Here is an 18350-nt window from a genome sequence, read left to right on the forward strand (position 1 = left end):
AGGGCCGAGAACGCCGCAGGCAGATGGCAGCGCCGGGCTAGGTGGCCGGCGGAGGGAGCTCCAGCCCCGCCGGGGGAGCGGGGTGCGCCCCATACCACCTGCGCGAGGGCACCTCGCCTGCGGGAGGAGGGGCGGGAGTCCGAGGCGGGTCGGATTCCCAGCCAGCTCTCTCCTCACAGGAGGCGGCCCATTATCCGGCGTCGTTAAAGAGCAATTAGATGGAAATTAAGCCGAGAACAAGTATTGATTATCTCATTAAGGCCGGGGGAGCCCTTTCTGTCGGTGAGAGTTTACCGCCGCTCACCCCATTATCTGCAAGGTGAAAGCCTGCGGTCTTCAAAACCTAGTGAAGTATTGATCTGGTCTCCATCCCCAAACCCAGTCCCGCCCTTCCCCCCTAGCGTATGTGGGTTCTAGAGAGGTGACACGAGGGGTGTGACGAGGTGGAGGAAGAACTCAGGCCCCCACTCTCTCGTCTTAGTACTTCCTCTGTAGTTGCCTTCATTTTCTGCTCCCAAGTCATTTCCCCCCTGGAGCTGAGGGGTGAGGAGTAGGTGTGGGGATGGGAGAGGAAGATCAGAGACAGTTCACAACTCTCCAGGCCTGGAGAGATGAGAATCCCCTAGTTTTACATCCAAGGAAAAGAAACTAGAGTCGAGACTTAATGGAAAGAATTTGCCCCTGTTGACACAGAGCGTAGGGTGCATGTGGCGCCCAAACCCCTGGAGGGAGGGGGAAAGGCTTAGTTCTGGGTGACCACCATCGCCAAGGAAGAGACACCTGGGACCACCCCACACATTCCTCAACGCTTAGAAACCTCAGAATTCAGAAGGGGCTTCCTCAGGATCCCAGATGATGTGAGCTTTGGAGAAAAATCACAGTGTGTTGGACAGAAGAGTTGTTTTCATCCTGGCTCTGCTTCTAGTTGGTTGTGTGACCTCAGGCAAGTCACTTTGCCACTCTAGGCCACGGAATCCTCAAAAGAATGGAGTTGGAAGAGCTCTAAAGCTCTTGAGTCCTCAGGCACCATAATCTGACCGACTAAGTGCTGAGCTCCCAGCTGGCAGGCAGCTGTGGGCCCAGCTCCTGCCTGCCCTCCGGGAGCTATGACCTCAAGGGAGAGAAAACATCAAACTGATAATTACAGAAATAAGTTACAATTATAATACGAATTAGAAGAAAGAGTGCAGGTGCTGTGAGGGTGCTTAAGAAGGTGGTGGGGGAGTTTACACAGGAAACAGATATTTCAATCGAAAAACACAGGGAACAAGCCTGTTGCCCACTCATCCATTCAACACACAATTACTGAAGGTGCTCCAGAGCTCATGGTGAGCAAAGCGATAGTCCCTTCCCCCTGGAGCCCCCAGTCCAGTGGCGGAGACAGACAATAACGTAATCACACAGATAAAGGTGAAAGCACACATATGGTACATATACTGAAAAATATGACACGGGGAAATGAGCAAGAATAAGAAAAGGAATTGACTTGGGGGAGAGGGGGTCAAGGAAGCCTCTCCGAGAAAGCGAAGGTCAGTCCATCATTTAAGGTCAGAAATCCTTCAATCAAACCCTGGGGTTGGTGGGGGAGACCCCTGAAGAGGGTGCACCTGCCTCCCCTACTCGCCTAGCCTCAGAACAAGCCCAGGTCGGAGACAGAGCAGGGCCTAGAATTCCGGTCTCTGACACTCCCGACACCACTGTGGGACTCATCCGATAGCCTCAGGGACGCCTGGGGGCGGAAAAGGAGGTGGCAAGAGGGATGGCGGCGGCGAGTGGTGCGCCCGGCCCGCGCAAGGTTGGCCCGGCGCGGAGCGAGCGGCGCTGCAGCCGTATCTGGGCTCATCTCCCTGCCCCGAAGCTGGGCAACTATTAATCTTGGTTGACGGTTTCTAATGTCCTAATTGGGAGGTGGGGAGAGCGGCCCAGTCCGCCCTAAAGGTAGAAGCGGCTAATGGGCCTCTTCATCACCGCCAGGAGCCAGGAGCGGGTGCCTGGCGGAGCGCAAGGCGTTGCTGCAGCAGGTGAGACGCGGAGCCGGCGGCGGCCCTTAATGAAGCTGTCGGGGCTGCGGCGGACCGAGAGGAAGCTTGGGGAGGGAGGCGGTTCCGGGGGTGAGAGGACGGGTCGCCCATTCCCGTCCGAAATCCCAGCTGTGGGGCTCACCTGGGCGCCCTTTATCTGAAGAGGCCTCCTGGGGGCACAGGGCTGGGGGGAAGGTGCTGGGTTAGACCTGCGTAGTTAGGGATCTTTTCAGAGGAGTTGGGTGGGATACACGGGGAGGTGGAAGGTCTGAAAGCCCGAGTCTCCCTGCCGTAAGCAAGGGCCGGGCACAAAGTGGGCGCTCCGATGTTTGCTGACCTACGAGGCCTGTGCCCGACGTGTGCAGGGGGTAGATGTTAGGAGCAAGTGTGAATTCGCGGGCATCCATGACCCCATGGCTCCAGAGCGCCTCGTCTTTTCCTATTTGCGCTCCTTCCCCCTCTGTGACTCACCTTCCCTTCTGGGGCGGGTCTGTGAGCTCCCAGTCCTCCAACTCTCAAGCGCGTCCCCTCCTCCGGCATATGCTAGCGGGACCTGCCGCTAACCCAATCCTCCCAAGGCAGCCCTCCTCACCCCCACCCCCATCCAGGTCCAAACTGCCCGGGGAAGCAGGGTTGGGAGGGGATCGCCCATGCAGCCGCTCCTCAGCCCTCCCCTGGGGCCCGCCGCGCCGTGGAGCCCCGGCTTCTCTGCGAGATTCGCCGTCTCTCGCTCGCTGTCAGCCTCTTTCCCGCCCGCTCCCCGCTCCAGCCGCATCAGAAATATATTGTATTCTCACCTAATCCTGTTCAATTACAGCATAATAAAACACATAATAAAAACCTAATTCATTTTTCTCCCGTGCCCACCATCTCCCGGCATCTTTTTGCTCGGGATTAAAAATTTGTCTTCATGTTTGTGGCACCGCAGTCCCGGCGCCTCCGCATCTTTAATATATGAGCCGGGGCGCTAGGGACCCGCCAGTTCTGCAGTCTTCGCGCCGGGAAGGCGCCCACCAGTCACCTGAGGATGCGGGCGGGGAAGTAGAGAGAAGCATAGACCTGCATGGGGGCCCAGCGGCACCCACCCCCTCCCTCCCCGGGGATGGGGGCGGATCAAAGGCCCCAGATTTCCGGGGGCCGAGAGATAGCGCGTCTATTTGTCCAGCAGACCCAGTGTGGCCTCCAGGGGGCGTAGTGTGGGGCAGGTCTCTGGAGATTTTACCAAGGAGACTGGGCTACCTGGTGCAACCCAGCTGAAGGTGCAGAGCAGAGCCGTCAAGGCGGCGCCCCACTGTCCTCAGCCTCTATCCTCTCCTTTGTTTCTGATCTTCTGAGCTGACCAGGTCAACACGGCTCTGACTTCCAAGTTAACACCACCATCCCCAGTCCCTAGGGACACTCTACCACCCTCTGATCACATTGTGAACACCTGTATCACTGAAACAAGATTAGGACTCCCCAGAAGCAATTATTAAGAATTTAATAAGAGAAAGTTTCCTACAGAGGCACAGTACTTGCTGAGCTTACAGAGGGGCCAGGTCTGAGACCCAAATGCAACCCAGTGATATTCCCTCATTCCTTCATTCATTTAGGGCAGGGGTTCCCAAATTTTCTACATTCATGGAGCCCTTAGTTTTTCAGTGATTTTTTCACAGTACCCTAGGCCAAAAGAAATATCTTAACAATTCCCTTTAAATACTTAGGTCTAGGGCTTCCCTGGTGGCTCAGTGGTTGAGAACCTGCCTGCCAATGCAGGGGACATGGGTTCGAGCCCTGGTCCGGGAACATCCCACATGCCGCGGAGCAACTAAACCCGTGTGCCACAACTACTGAGCCTGTGCTCTAGAGCCTGTGAGCCACAACTACTGAGCCCGCGTGCCACAACTACTGAAGCCCGTGCGCCTAGAGCCCGTGCTCCGCAGCAAGGGAAGCCACGGCAATGAGAAGCCCTCACACCACAACAAAGAGCAGCCCCCACTCGCCGCAACTAGAGAAAGCCCGTGCGCAGCAACGAAGACCCAACACGGCCAAAAAAAAAAAAAAAGTACTTAGGTCCAAACAATTTAATAAATATTTACATCCTAACTCCTTCATAGCCATTTGAAAAACGAACACACATAAATTGGAAGAAAAAAAGAATATTTTTTACATTATTCTTAAGTTCGATTACTAATGAATGGAATGTGTGTCTGTTGGGCTCTGCATAACTTCTCAAAACTTGGAATCAGCTTGGATACTGCCACCAGTTCCTGTTCCACCCTGACTTTTGTGTAATTCTTGCTGTTTGTCACAGCAACCATCAAAAACCCAGTTTTGCAAAGACATCATTGAAAGTGATGTAGCACAAACTAATTTTGAAACTGTGAACTACCTCAAGCTAGTAGTTTGTGCAGTGTCTAGCAAATGTCGAGTATTGCTGGATTTCCCTCAAAAACTTTAAATGTCTGGCAGTCCTATGAGTTCATTGTGTCTCAGTATACAGTTTGGAAACCACAGACTTAGGGAATCTACCTGTTTTCTTTAAGCAACAAGCCTCCTTAGTGGTCTTGGAAAGGTTGGGACGGCTGAACAGAGGTCATCTGATTTGGCCACAGGAAAAGAACTTGAACCTTATGCACAACTCAGAGGTCAGATATAAGGAGGGGAGTCTGACAGCCTGGGGGTTGAGGTGTTAGTCTTACATCACTGTTATCCAGCACCACCTTCCACCCCACTGTACCTTGGTGCCCTGGAAAGGAGGTCATGACAATGAAACTATATCACCAGAGACCAGCAACTCTGCGTGGGACTACTCTATAGGAACTGGACAAGAATGAGGTGAAGGTGTCTCCTTTCCAGCATGCCTTAAATGATGGCTGCTCGGTGCCCTCCCCAAGAAGTGGCAGAGGTGGAGGGCAGGTCAGTACCCCCGGGAACTGCCAAAAGGAAAAGGCATTGGCATGTGCAAGGAAGCAGACAGCACAGTTGGAGACAGTGGCTCTGATTACATGTTAGATACTTTCTCCCTCACCTCCCTGCATTTAGGACTCCTAGAGAGACACAGAAGAGGGAGGGCTGAGCTCCTTCTCTTACTGGCTATCATATGTAGGGACATCTCTAGGGACAAGCTTCATTTTGCCTAGGGGACTTTTCAAGCCACATTACCCCCAAGATTCTGACATGCCTCCTTGGGAGGACATGCTCCCCATCCTTGAGGCTGAAAATCACTGAAGCTGTGAGCCATTGTTTCTGTTGTGAATATGTCATATCTTTTAGGTTTGTTGAGGAGTAGAACAGATTGAGAACCACTCGGTTAGTGGTTAGTAACCTAGGACCAACATATGAGTGGGGTTTAGGGCACTTCTGGATTCCACATTCATTTATTCAGGAAACATGTATTGTGTACCTACTGTGGTTCGGGCACTACTATAGGTGCTGTGGGCATATAAAAGTGAAGATATGAGTAGTTGCTTAATGGGTAGAGAGTTTCAGACATGCAAATGAAAAAGTTATGAAGATCAGCTCCACAACAATGTGAATATACTTAACACTACTGAACTTAAACATGGTTAAGACGGTTTTTATGTTATGAGTTTTTCATCACAATAAAAAGTGAGTATCGGGCTTCCCTGGTGGCGCAGTTGTTGGGAGTCCGCCTGCCAGTGCGGGGGACATGGGTTTGAGCCCTGGTCCGGGAAGATCCCACATGCCACGGAGCAGTTGAGCCCGTGCGCCACAACTGCTGAGCCTGCGCTCTGGAGCCTGCGGGCCACAGCTGCTGATCCTGCGTGCCACAACTGGTGAAGCCCACGTGCCTAGAGCCCATGCACCGCAACGAAGAGTGGCCCCCACTCGCGGCAACTAGAGAAAGACCGCGTGCAGCAACAAGGACCCAACGCAGCAAAAAATAAATAAATAATTTTTTTTAAAAAGTGAATATCACAATAAAATGCTGCCTGCCCTCAGGTTTTTCATTTAAGCTGGAGAAAATCATTCGTATAGGATCAATAGGAATGTGTTGTAGCAAATACCAATCAAGTTAAGTCCCAGCCAAAGTGAGCGAGTGGCATGGACATATACACACTACCAAATGTAAAACCGATAGCTGGTGGGAAGCAGCCGCATAGCACAGGGAGATCAGCTTGGTCCTTTTGACCACCTAAAGGGGTGGGATAGGGAGGGTGGGAGGGAGGGAGGGAGACGCAAGAGGGAGGGGATATGGGGATACATGTATACATATAGCTGATTCACTTTGTTATACAGCAGAAACTAACACACCATTGTAAAGCAATTATACTCCAATAAGGATGTTAATAAATAAATAAAGAGCAGTAATTATAAAAAACAAAACTTACGTCCCAGCTCACAACTGCCCTTCTTTGAGAACAGCCCCAACCACAGAGGTGGACCTGAAGTAATGATGTGTAGTGTCCTTGCAACTTGACCCTGACCTCTGGCCACCTCCTAGGGGTAGACAACTGATCTAAGCTGTACCAATTTTTCAAGCTTGAACAGAGAGACTGAAGCTGGCTGAAGCTGTTACCTTCATGGCAGTGTCCATATACTCCCATTGCTGAGGCCTCCAGAACTGCCCAGCTTCTTGCCCTTTCCAAGGCCTGGTTGGTTAGCTCCATGTCTGATTCTGAGAGCTATGGCAGAATCCTTCCAATACATCCCTCCATTTACCGAAGCTAGCCACAATCATTCTCTGTTGCTTTCTACAAATAACTTCAATTATAACCCAAACCAGTGGTGCTCCTTCTGGGAAATAAAAGTTGTCAATTGAGGATTTGCTGGTGATAGGGGAGGGGAGGTCTTCAATCAGAAAATAGCATGGGTGGTTGATTTATAGATTAAAATAGCAAACTCCTGTTGCATAAGCAAACACTTTACCCTGAAGGAGCTGTGTATTGCTTGCTACAGGCACAGGGTTATTTTCCTACTGGAGGTATGGGGATGGGAGGAGGACAGAGTTGTGGAAGTAGCCTAAATTATTCCGAGTTCCTCCCCCATTCTCCTGGTCGTTATTCAGTTGCCAAATGTCGCTGGTCTGAGAAGACTGGAAGGAGGAAGCTGGAGGAGGCTGTGGCCTGAAGCTGAGGCTGCTGTTGCTGGGCTGGGACTGCCAGTCAGGAGAAAGATGTGTATAAAAGAAGAGAGAAGGGAGCAGCCCCAGAAGCTGTCTTTTGGACACTGATCCAGCTGGTTCGAGGTTCCTCCACAATTCCTAGCAAAATGTTGCCCGGCATCAGGACCTGAGATCACTGCAACGTGCGGGGAGACTGAGGAAGAGGGGACCGAGAGAGGTGCCTTAATGCCTGCCCTGCACGGGGCTGTGTCCCTGCAGATGGGAAGGCCCTCTTCACCCAACAGCCCATTTCTACTCAGCGCCAGGCACAGAGCCACACTTAGCAGAGTTCAGTGAACTGTGGGATACAAGGGTGGAGAGACGGAGAGGCCACGGCAGGCGCAAGAGGCAGGACCAACAGCCTCGCAGGCCACTGGAAAAAATCGGGGCTTGGGACCCAGGAGGGGCCTCGCGTGATTCCTCACTAACCTCGCGGATTTCTAGGCGGGAAGTCAAAGGGCGGGCCCTGGGATGCTCTTGGATTTCGAAACTGGAAAGTAGGGAGGGGATTTGGCGGATTTAACGGTTCAGTACCGAGGTCATCAAGGAAGCGGATCTTTGACGTAGGTTCCAGGATCAGGTAGGCGAGGCGAATCGTATCCCCGGCCTGCGGCGCTGAAGTCACTGCCCGGGAAACGGGAAGGAGGCGGAGCCGGCCGAATTTTGACTGACAGGAGCCAAGCAGGGGCGGGACTCTGCTTCTGACTGGCTGTGTCCCCCACGAGGGGCGTGGCTCACCTATGACTAACAGGCCCAGGGGCGGGGCTGGCTTGAGACTGACAAGCTTGACGGGGAGGAAATGGGACTTGGTTTTGGCTCTTTGGACACCAGCCAGGGTGGAACTAGGGTAGTCTGACTGGCATGAGTCCACAGGGCCTGAGCTAAAGCTGGCCCAAACCACCTGTCCTTAAGATGCCGGCCATTAGCCCCAGCGACCAAGGAAAAGAGCAGGATATGGCCACCTGGTCCCCTCCCTATGGCCAGGGTAAGCCAGGCCTCCAGGTCCAAGCCATTTTTTCACTTCGAACATAGGCCAGGAGAGAGGAAGAAGGCTGGGGAGGAAGGCCAAGGATGCAGATGCAGGTTCCCAGAGAGGGTTCCTGGAGTCTGAGCACTGGGAGGAAGAGAGGAGGCCCAAGAATGGGGCCGATTATTTAACTGTGAGAAAAGTGCTATCTCTACCCAAATGCTGACTTCCGAGGAAAATTCCAAGCATGTGGAGGCAGTCTGGAAAACATGCCTGGCTAGGATTTGCCCCTAGAGAACCTGTGAAATTAGCTTAAACCAACCGTTTTTTCTTTGAGAAGCTGGTATGGAACTAGGAATGAAAGATGGCAGGAAAGCCTTCCTTCTAACTGGCCCACTGGTGCCCTGACCAGCCTTCTCTCTGACATGGTTTAGTATTATCTTCAGAGCACAGATAATTGTTATTAAATGTTCTTAATGATTTTGTTTTACAGAGATTCCAGCACCTCACTCCCCAAGTGGGTTTCTTTTACCTAGATTTTCCAGTAAAAGTGCAAGGCCTCTTTTCAAGGGTATAGCTGTGGGCAACTTCCTTAATGTCTTTAATAAGCCTGTGTCTTTGCTATGAATGGACATAACATGTCCGGCCTCACAGGGGTGGTTGTGGAGATCGAAGGAGACAATGAACTTAAAGTACTTGGCTTCAGTAAGCCTGCCTGGCACAACAGGGAAGGACTCAATGAGCAGTAGCTGGTGTCACCCCCACTGCCCATCAAGTAAACTCCTACTTCCTAAGAGGATCGAGTGAGCGCAGGCCAGGGTAACGGGTCACTTGAGGCTGTTGTGGGACCATTCAGCTCTAAAGATTTCTCCTGACCACCTAGTGTGAGAGCTTTAGGCTGGAAAAAAAGGGAGATGAGGGGTATTTCCTGCAGGGAATAGGGAATGGATTTTGTTATAGATTCATTCACGTTTATTCTTTTGAATCTTCCTAAGCCGAGACTTGGGGTAAGAGAGGCAACTATTGGGGGAATTCCCTGGTGGTCCAGTGGTTAGGACTCTGAACTTTCACTGCTGAGGGCAGAGGGTGCAGGTTCAATCCCTGGTCAGGGAACTAAGATCCCGCAATCCACAGGGCCAAAAAAAAAAAAAAGACAACTATACACTGTTTAATAGTAGCTCTCACCAGTTTTACACAGGCATGAACAGGACTTTGGGCCTTATTTTTCCTGGAAAAAAAAAGGCGGGGGTCATAAGCAGGGAGGGAGTAGAGGGCCCTGGGGTCGGGGGAAGGGGTGTTAACTAGCAAATGGTCCCGACCAGGCTTGTTCCAGTGTTGCATCAATGAGAGTGTGTAGGGGTGTAGAGGTGTGCTGGCGCCCTAACAACTTCTCTGATGGAGCCAGGCAGTCCTTAGCCCTCTAGCCTTCCTCTCCCAGAGGCCACCACCCCATGCCAAATGCCTGAAGGGAACCAAGAAGCCCAGAGCCTGAGTTGGTTTGTAGGTGTGTGATCAGCAAACCCGCATCCCCCGCCACCGCCCCCGTCCAGAAAAGAAGGAAATGAAGCCAGCACTCCATCTCCTGAGGGAATAGAAGGTGGAGGCAATCTACCCACATCCCTCCTACTTTAGTACTCAGGGTGCTGATGGAGGACTGATTTTTCTATACTCAGAGCTCCCTCTGCTGGGGGCTGAGGCTCCCTACAGAAGGGGAGGGAAGAGACTAAGAACTGAACTTTGTAGGGAGAGAATGGAAGGCCGCAGGCAGCAAGCTCTTCCTGGACACTCAGGACATAGAATTGAATGAAGATCAAGAAGTAGACAGGTTTTCGGTTTATTGAGTAACAGTGGCACCATAACTTTTATTACTGGTGGCGGTTGTTTGGGGGAGCAAGAAAGTGCTCTTAGAGGATCGCACTGGGGCCTTCACCCCACTTCAGCCAGAGGTCACAGGAGTTGGAGTCATGGTCCAGCTCTGCACTCCGTGAATTCACCAGCACATATTCCATCCCCAAGTCCACCTCCCCTATGGACCAGCCGTTGACTGCCGGGCCCTTCCTCCTCTTGGAGGTGGGGGTGTGGGGGAGCAGGGCCAAAAAGCCTCAAGAGAAGGAACTAAGATCAGGATCCTGCTGAACGTCCAGCAATATCAGTGGAACACAAAATCCCCTGTCTTGAGATCATATGCTCAGGGCCTAGTTGCCCTTGAGGTGTCCTAGTTACAGCCACTCAGACACCTGTGGAGTTTAAGCACCGTTCCCACGCTGTGTCCCTCCGTAAGAGGGTGCAGTGGGGGCTCTTAAACAGGAATGCTTGCTCTGCCTTTGTGGCTTTTTGGTTAGGGGAGGGGGTTGGGATTGTAACTTTAGACTTAAGGTTATGATGTCTTGCGGCCCAAGAACTCCTAAGATTGTGCCTGAAGATGCCCGTGCTACAGTGTGGGGGAGATGGGGAGATGGCAAGAGCAGTACAGGACACTGACACTCCTTTGTTCTAGCAGAGAAGAGGAGAGGAGATGACCCCTTCCAGGATGTAGGGAATGCGATAAGCCCCCTGCCTCCCTTATCTTGCCATGTCATCCTCTGCCAGCCCAGTTCCTGAGTCAGCTTCGGAAGCCAGGAAGCAGAAATCTGAAGGATTCAGCCCAGTTTAGCCTGCTAGTGTCCCTCAGTCTCTGTCCTGAGATCCTGGGTCTCCTCCTGTGTCCAGAAGGGGCAAGGTTCCATCAGGAACGACTCGGCTGGTGGAACTGTTTAGGCGAGAAAGTCCCATAGCCTGGCCGACTGGCAGGTGACAGGAGGCCAAGAAGGGAAGCCAGACATGAGGACATCCCAGGACAACCTGTACACACATGTATCACATATGTACATGTGTAGACACACTAGTGCAGAAGGGATCATGTGATCCTGCTCTTTGAAATCAGAGGAGAGAAAAAGGCTACGGGGGCACCTCTCCCAGCCCAATGGATTGCTGGTCTCAACGGCTGCTCCCACACCAGGCCCCCGCCCAGTACCAGGCAGATGGAAAAGTGGCAGGGACGGCAAGGCTCCACTAAAGCAGCAGCCCAAGGAGGTGAGAGAGGAGGCCAGGGGCTGACGCCCCCTCAAAGCCCCTTGTTGTAGTAAACCGCTTCGATACTGGGGTTTTGCTCATGGATCTGAGCTCTCAGCTCCGGCTCCAGCCTGCTCACGTGGATGGAGCTGCAACAGAACAGCGCAGGCAGGCTGAATGTCCCTTGAGCCCACCCCCTCAGCTGGGTGCCCCCCGATCACCACCCCTCTTCCTCCCAGGTTGCTGAATCTTCTCCTTCGACTGCCAGAGGCCCAGATCACTGTCACTCCCCCACCCCCAGAATAAGCTGAATGCCTGCCAGGCCTCCTCCGGGAACACACTGAAGGAACCTAAATCAGCTGCTCCCAGAGACGTGGAGACCTGTCTGAAGCCCCCAGCCAAACCTGGGGGCAACACTTACCTTCTCTGGGGGAACAGGGCACAGCACAGGGGGGTGGCAAATACCAGGCTGAGGGAGAAGAGTGTTGGAAAGGTTTGTGAAGCTCTGATCTAAGAGTGTTCCCTCCCGGCACCCCACCCCATCTCTGGAGACAGCCCCTAGGGGTGGAGACTGATGAAAGCCAACGATGACATTAGGTTCTGGCCGAGGAAAGAGCCTCCAGAGCAGTGACCCAGAGCGCCACAGCCAGTGACAGAATCAGGAATTAAAGGTGCATGAAACTCTGGGCTGGTACCAAAAGGTATATTTCCATGGTTTCCGTGGTGGATGTAGAACCCCTTCGACTAGATTCTTGACCTTCAAGAACAGAGATCACTCCTAACACACACAGTATGCTCTACAGGTGTCCAAGACCCCTACCAGCTGAATGTATGATGTATTTAATGTATTAAATTATCTTAATTATCTTATCTTAAAAGCAATAAGACCCCCCCACATCCACCACAGAAAGGATACTCCCACACATTCTAGCTAACTCCCTGCACACTTACCAGAAGCCCACCAGTCCCACCTGCAGGGGCGCCCCCAGCCAGGGGCGGCGCTGTGGGGAGAGAGAGAGAATGTAATGGTGTGTGTCCCCTGGCCCCCCTCACCCCTACACATTCACCCACCGCGGCTCTATCCCATCAGCGCTGCCTTTGAGCCTCTGATATGTGGCCCTTTTCTTTCCCCCAGTCCCATAACAGGGACTCACCACCCTGCACTCCAGCCAGGCCCATTTGCTGACACCCTCCCTAGCGTCCCACCGCCCATCTTCACCTCTCTGAATCGCTTCCCACACTTCCTTCAGGAGCTGCTTTCTTCAGGAAGCCTCCTCTAACCCTCCACTCCCTCCCTCCCATCCCACTGCGTGAATCTGTCCCTTTCCAAACACATCTCCTACTCTGCACACCCTTCTTGATTTGCTCCAGCCTTAGAGGCCACCGATCTGTTGCTCCATGTACATGGCTGGCACTCAATAAATATTTGCGAATAAATGATTCAACAAATGAGCCAGAGCTTGTATCCCTGTGCCTTGCTTCTCCGTCCTGTTCGCATGCGGGTGAGCCTGTGTGTGTGTCTCAATGTTTTTTGTAGCTGACAGCACGAGCACGATATCAAGCGTGGCTGTGATAGTCCATCCCTATGTGTGTCAGAGGTCTCTGGAGTGACACCAGCTTTCTTCAGGACAGAAGCCCTTTCTTTCCTTCCCTTCCCTTCTCCTCCTGCACCCTCAGTGTTCCTTCCTTCCAGCTCAATTTATTCTTGCTGAATGAATTAATGAAGGTGGAAGGGGTAGCACAGGGGTGAGGCAAACAGGTAGCAAGTCTTAGACTCAAGTCAGGTTGGAGAGGAAGTTGGGGACCGGTCACTTCTGCCCCCAGTCACCACTATTTCTAGGACGGGAGAGGTGAGAGTGATGTACCTTTAGGAAGTCTTTCTTCTCCAGGGTGTCCATGATCACTGGGGGAATGGCTGAGGGGAGAGCAGGGCAAGGAGGGAGGGAGTTAGTAGAGTGAAAGTCAGGACCCTAAGGAAGGGGCGATCCCCCTTTGCAGCTCCTCCCACTCCCCCCAGAGTCCTCAAACCCCCCGAATAACGGCACCCCCTTCTCTTAGAGCCGCCCCTGCCTTACCCATGGCAGGAATCGCCATGCAGATTCTTGACGTCACCACCTGGAAGATTCCTTGCTTGGCTGCGGCCACCGAGTGGCCAAGCCTCTGACCCTGTTCATCGGTCACTGGGATGCCCACCTGCAGCTCTCTGAGAAGGGAAGGGGGTGGGGGTCAGATCACAGGCCCCAAATCTGACCTGCCATGCTCTCACGGGCAGCTAGTCCCCTCAGACAGCCTAGATTCAAAGGCTGGTTCTCCCACCCCAGGATCCCAGCACCAGACCGAGACTAGGCCCAGCAGCTCGTGTGGCTGGCTGGTGTGCCTACGTGCACCCTGGGCGTGCACACGCCCGGAGCTGGGGCCTCTCACCTCTGCCTCATCAGGGGGATGTTGATGCAGTTGGCAGCTGCCACAGCTGCAAAGGGCACGAATCTGCCAACCAGCGGGGGCAAATGCTGGGGGAGGAAAGATGTCATTTAGTGCAGGGGTCCCCAACCCCAGGGCTGCAGACCGGTACCTGTTAGGAACTGGGCCGCACAGCAGAAGGTGAGTGGCAGGCGGGCGAGTGAGCGAGGCTTCATCTGCCGCTCCCCATCGCTCGCATTACCGCCTGACCCATCTCCCCACCCCCGTCCGTGGAAAAACTGTCTCCCACGAAACCGGTCCCTGGTGCCAAAAAGGTTGGGGACCGCTGATTTAGTGACCCTAAGGGCCATGGGGTGGTAAGGAACTCTGAGGAGAGAGATGGGGAGCCTGTAGGTTGGGGTGGAGGAGTGGTAGGGAAAAAGGAGGCAGATAAAGCGTGAACTGAGGGGGGGCAGTGGAATGGGGGGGATTTACCTTAGTGAGGGATTTGAGTCCCAGGGCCGTGGCCACAGCCCCGGTGGTAGCACTCACGTAAGCCGTTCCCAGCTGCCTGTGGACGGAAGAGCCAGGACACAAGGTGGGAGGTAAACAGTCCAGCATGTGGCTCTTTGCTTCAGGGACGTGAGGCATGGGAGGGTGGCCTCAGTGCAGAGAAACGTCTCCCCTGCTCCAGGGCAGACTTGTCTGGAAGCCCCAATCCCTACCCTTGAAGAGGACTGGGTCCCCCAAAGCATACACAAGAAGACCTCAGGCCCTCAGTCAGGCCAGGAAAGTGAGTGGGGGGCAGGCTGAGAGGAGGCCGCTGAGCCACTGGCTGCATAGGCCCAGGGGAACAGGAGAGAGCAATGGAGGGCCGGGAGAAGAGTCCCTGAAAACAAGCTCTCACCCCCCAGTGATGGGAGCATCGCCACTGCGGTTGGAGTAGTTAACGATGGCATTGAAGGACTGATTCACCCACTGCCAGAACACCACGGTTGGGGTCTTCCTGAGGGAACAAAGACACTTACTTCCACAGTGTCCCACATCCTTGGACACTGATAATAAAACCCCAAAGGTTAACCCCAAACCCTCAGGAGGGGCCCTGTTGATGCCCCTAGAACGTGCTCTGGTGACCCCTACATGACCCTCCTTACACAAACACACCCATTGTCTCTGGGGTGGGAGGACCCCGGGGGCTGAATTCTGAGGAATGGAAGGGATTCTAACGCAAGCTCTCACCCACCGACTATTTTCTGCCCAAACTGGCCCAGAGAGGAAGTGCCTAGTCATCAAGTCACACTGTACCTTGAACAGAGCACCCAGGGAGGAGACACACAGAATAGGACCTGCCTGTAGAAGGTGAGCATGCAGCCGGTGATGGTCATGTTCATGGGCACCTGGGCTGACATGCGGCCAATCAGGACCACCTTCTCCCCTGTGTCCGGATGGAAGGCAGAGTCGTACACATACTTGGCCCTCCAGAGCTGGTCCTCGGTGAGCCCTGGCGTCACCACGCCGGCCCTGCAGAGGTTGGCAAGGAGGAGACAGGCAATTCTAGGGGGTAGATCTGCCCTCCCAAGCCCTGCCCACCCAGCTCAGGGGAAGTCTGGGCAGAGGACCAGGCACTTTGGCTCCCAATTTCAAAACAAAGGAACTACTTGTCTCTGGGGAAGAATCATGTCTTGCCAGAGGGAGGGCTCCTATTTCTATTTCCCTTCTAGCCACACAAAGAGGGGTGCCCTTCTGTTTCTGCCCAAATGCTAGGTCAATGCTGGGTAATGGTGGTTTCCAATGAGTCAATGGCTCATTGGCTGGGGTGTTGCATGAGTTTTTCCTCCTGGAGACAAGGAGGCTGCCCTCCTACTTCCTTGGGACTCAGCTGAGCCCCTCTGTCCTTGCAGAGGATGGCCCAGCAGTGGGACAGGTCCTTGTACAGGGTTTGTGAAACACAGAGCAGCCCCCTACCCACAAATATCGACACCACCTCCTCAACCCAAACACCCTGAAATCCTTTAAGTTAAAGTTCTGTGCCCTAGTTGTCTGTGATTCCAACCGAGAGGGCAAGGGAGTGAAGGGGTGGAGGAGTGGAACAGGGTCACGCTCAAGTTAGGGGAGACAGGTGCAAAAGGTACTGTATTAACAGCAGGGAATGAGCCCCTGTGTTAAATGGGGTTGGGGGTCACCTGTAGTTCTGTACGATGTTCCGGGAAGCTTCTAGCTGTGCCCCAGACAACAGCAGATTTCGGGGGTCAGTCACAGTGAAGAAGTGCCGGGCTCTGCCCAGGAAAGTGCTCTGGTCCCAGCGAGGTTCCTGGATATTGATATCTAAGGGCAACTCACCCATTTTCTGCAGGGCAGGGACCAAAGTCAGAGGACTCCAAGGAGGGGTCCAAGGGGTCCACATGGGGGAGACTTTGGTGGTGCTGCCCTGGTCCCTGCCAATCCTTCTAGAGCTCAAGATGACTCTAGATAGGTAAGCAAGGATGTGGGGAGGAGCTGTGTTCTAGGCAATGTTCCAGCCCCCCTGGGCCACTAGAGAACATGGCCAGGAAAACAGATGTCCTTGCACTCTGGCCTGATACAGATTTTCATGAGTGAGGATTTACATGTGTGTGGTTGACGCATGAGCAGCAACTAATCCCATGCAGCTACTCTTGTGCTCTGTATGCACAGAAATGCAGATTATATGCATTACACATCCACGTTGATGTCAGCTTTAGGCCCCAGTTGCCTTGAGACCTACATACAAACCCCCAAGGCTGTTTGGGAAGATGGCATAAGCCATCTCACTCCCCAGGCCCTGACTGGAGGACAGCAAGGGTTCACTGGCAACTCCAGGGCTTACCTATTCCAGATCTCAAACAGGGGACTCTGATGCCAGCCAGCCAGGTGTGCTCGTGGGCATGCACAGTCCCCTCTCCAGACCCATCTTCCTCAGCCCACACTGTATGGCCCAAGGCTCGCCTTGTTCCCTAGCTGGGCAGGGCTGGCAGGAACACACATCCACCTCTCCCTGAGCTACCTACCTCTAAAGGAGCAGGATTCAGTGAGTGAACCCTCCACTCGGCACAGAGAAGAAAGCCTGAAGCATTCATCTGGCCATGTTGGGCAATATCCTACAGAATGACTAATTCTCTCCAACCACACTTCCTCCCTCACAGGCAGACACACCCTCCCCTCTAACACACTTACATTCACATACCCACACACAAAGACACCAGCATACACGCCCTACACAGACCTGCAAACAGGGTGGACATGCCCTGCATACAAAGACCGTTACTTACACACACACACACACACACACAGCTCATATCCATCAGTTGCAGACACTTGAATGTGTGACCATACAGAGTCTCACCCCCACATTCCCTCCCCAACCAACCTCCCCTCGTGCTTTAGAGCCGAAGATGCTGAATCTCGCAGGACGGAGGCAACTTTCCTCTCTGACTTCCAGCCCTCAAGCCCCTCTCCCCTGACCCCCGAACCCCGCCCGGCACAATGGGCACTCACGATTTCCTAGGCTCCTGGGCTCCCGTCCTCTGCAGCTCTCAGTCCCGCCTTCCTCTCCGCGCGACGCCCCCGCCCTCACATCCATCACGGGTAACGTCACGCGTGACGCTCGCCAGCCTGAGGGGCGGGGACTCCCTTGGCGCATCCGCCCGGCGAGGCCAGGGATTGGCAGAGCCTGGGGGCGATGGGTGTCATTTAAGGGCGACGCCCCCAGCCCGGGCCACTGAGACCCGGCCCTACGCTGTCTCCCAGAGCCAATCCGACCTCAGGGATCAGTTCTGGTCACGTCCCCAACCCGAGAGAGGAGGGTAGGAGCTGCCCCATTTGCTTGCAGTCCCCTGGCTGGCCTCGGGAGGCACCCGGCCTCTACAACCGGGGGTCTAGGTGCCCGGGGCGAAGGCGGGCGGCGTGGAGGGGCATCCTCTGACGGTACGCCCAGAGAGACTCGGGTTACCGCCCGGCTTGTTTACTTAATGGCTGCCTTGGCAGTGGCCTCTGCCTACTTGGACCCCTGGTCTCCTACCCCGGTTCCCTCAAGGTCCTCTCGCAGCACCTTGGCATTCTCACCCCTTCACAGTCCGGTTCTGCTCGTGCCTGTGCCTCTTCGGTGTCCCCAGCCCTTTCCTCCTCCCTAGTCCCCTTTATACTCCCCTCTATAACCTCTAGCTCCACTGAGTCCCCAGTTTCCTTATGCCCCAATCCCTACCCCTGCATCACAGACCCTGGCCACAGTCCCTGCCCCGGATGTGAAGGGGCAGAAAGCTCAAGGTACCTCTGTCTGCATCAAGAAAGTGGATCAGAAAGAGTCTTCCTCCTTCTAGTGTCCTGGAACCAGCTTCCCTGCCTTGCGTCCTTTCCAGAACTGGGTGGCCAGAGAGACACTTTCTGACATAGGAGGATGCATATGAGGGCAGCGCTCAAACACACACACACACACTCCCAACTCACCCAGTCACCATACAGAGCATGCGTGCTGCACACCCAGGTGCCAGCCCGCGCTCCTGCCCACCGCAGGCTCACGCCCCGCTCTGCCCAGGTGGCATTCCCTCGCTGAGGCCTCAAGGGTGACCGCGGAGGGGTGGCAATTCCATGAGCCCTGGTAGCTGGTTTGGCTTGGAGAAGACGTGGTTCTGGGCTCCCCTGCGCTGAACCGGTAGCGGGAGCTGGGCGAGCTGAGTGAGACCAAAGGCCTAAGTTCGCGGTGCGGGATGGGGCACCAGAACTCGAACTGGAGCGAGTAGAACACAGAGGCCCCAGCCCAGATTACAAACGGCCGACCGGGGCACCCAAG

The 18350-nt window shown here is 54.1% G+C and overlaps 1 protein-coding gene across 3 annotated transcripts; it reads right to left on the bottom strand.

The window, feature by feature from the left end:
* Window positions 1–9913: 9913 nt before the first annotated feature.
* Window positions 9914–18235, bottom strand: SFXN3 (sideroflexin 3). 3 transcript variants are annotated; one of them, XM_073794062.1, is made up of 13 exons: window positions 18008–18235; window positions 17832–17921; window positions 17060–17234; window positions 15730–15893; window positions 14893–15067; window positions 14454–14548; window positions 14042–14117; window positions 13571–13656; window positions 13222–13349; window positions 13012–13061; window positions 12098–12147; window positions 11568–11615; window positions 9914–11295 (listed from the first exon to the last, which is right to left on the bottom strand). In XM_073794062.1, the coding sequence occupies exons 4-13, from the start codon at window positions 15888–15890 to the stop codon at window positions 11199–11201; spliced, it is 966 nt and encodes a 321-aa protein (XP_073650163.1). In that variant the 5' UTR covers window positions 15891–15893; window positions 17060–17234; window positions 17832–17921; window positions 18008–18235; the 3' UTR covers window positions 9914–11198. The 3 variants fall into 3 exon arrangements, with proteins under 3 accessions (XP_073650163.1, XP_073650164.1, XP_073650162.1); XM_073794063.1 differs by lacking the exon at window positions 17832–17921; XM_073794061.1 differs by lacking the exon at window positions 18008–18235 and having other exon boundaries at window positions 17832–17970.
* Window positions 18236–18350: the final 115 nt, after the last annotated feature.

The sequence above is a fragment of the Tursiops truncatus genome, chromosome 16 (assembly GCF_011762595.2).
Source record: "Tursiops truncatus isolate mTurTru1 chromosome 16, mTurTru1.mat.Y, whole genome shotgun sequence".
NCBI lineage: Eukaryota > Metazoa > Chordata > Mammalia > Artiodactyla > Delphinidae > Tursiops > Tursiops truncatus.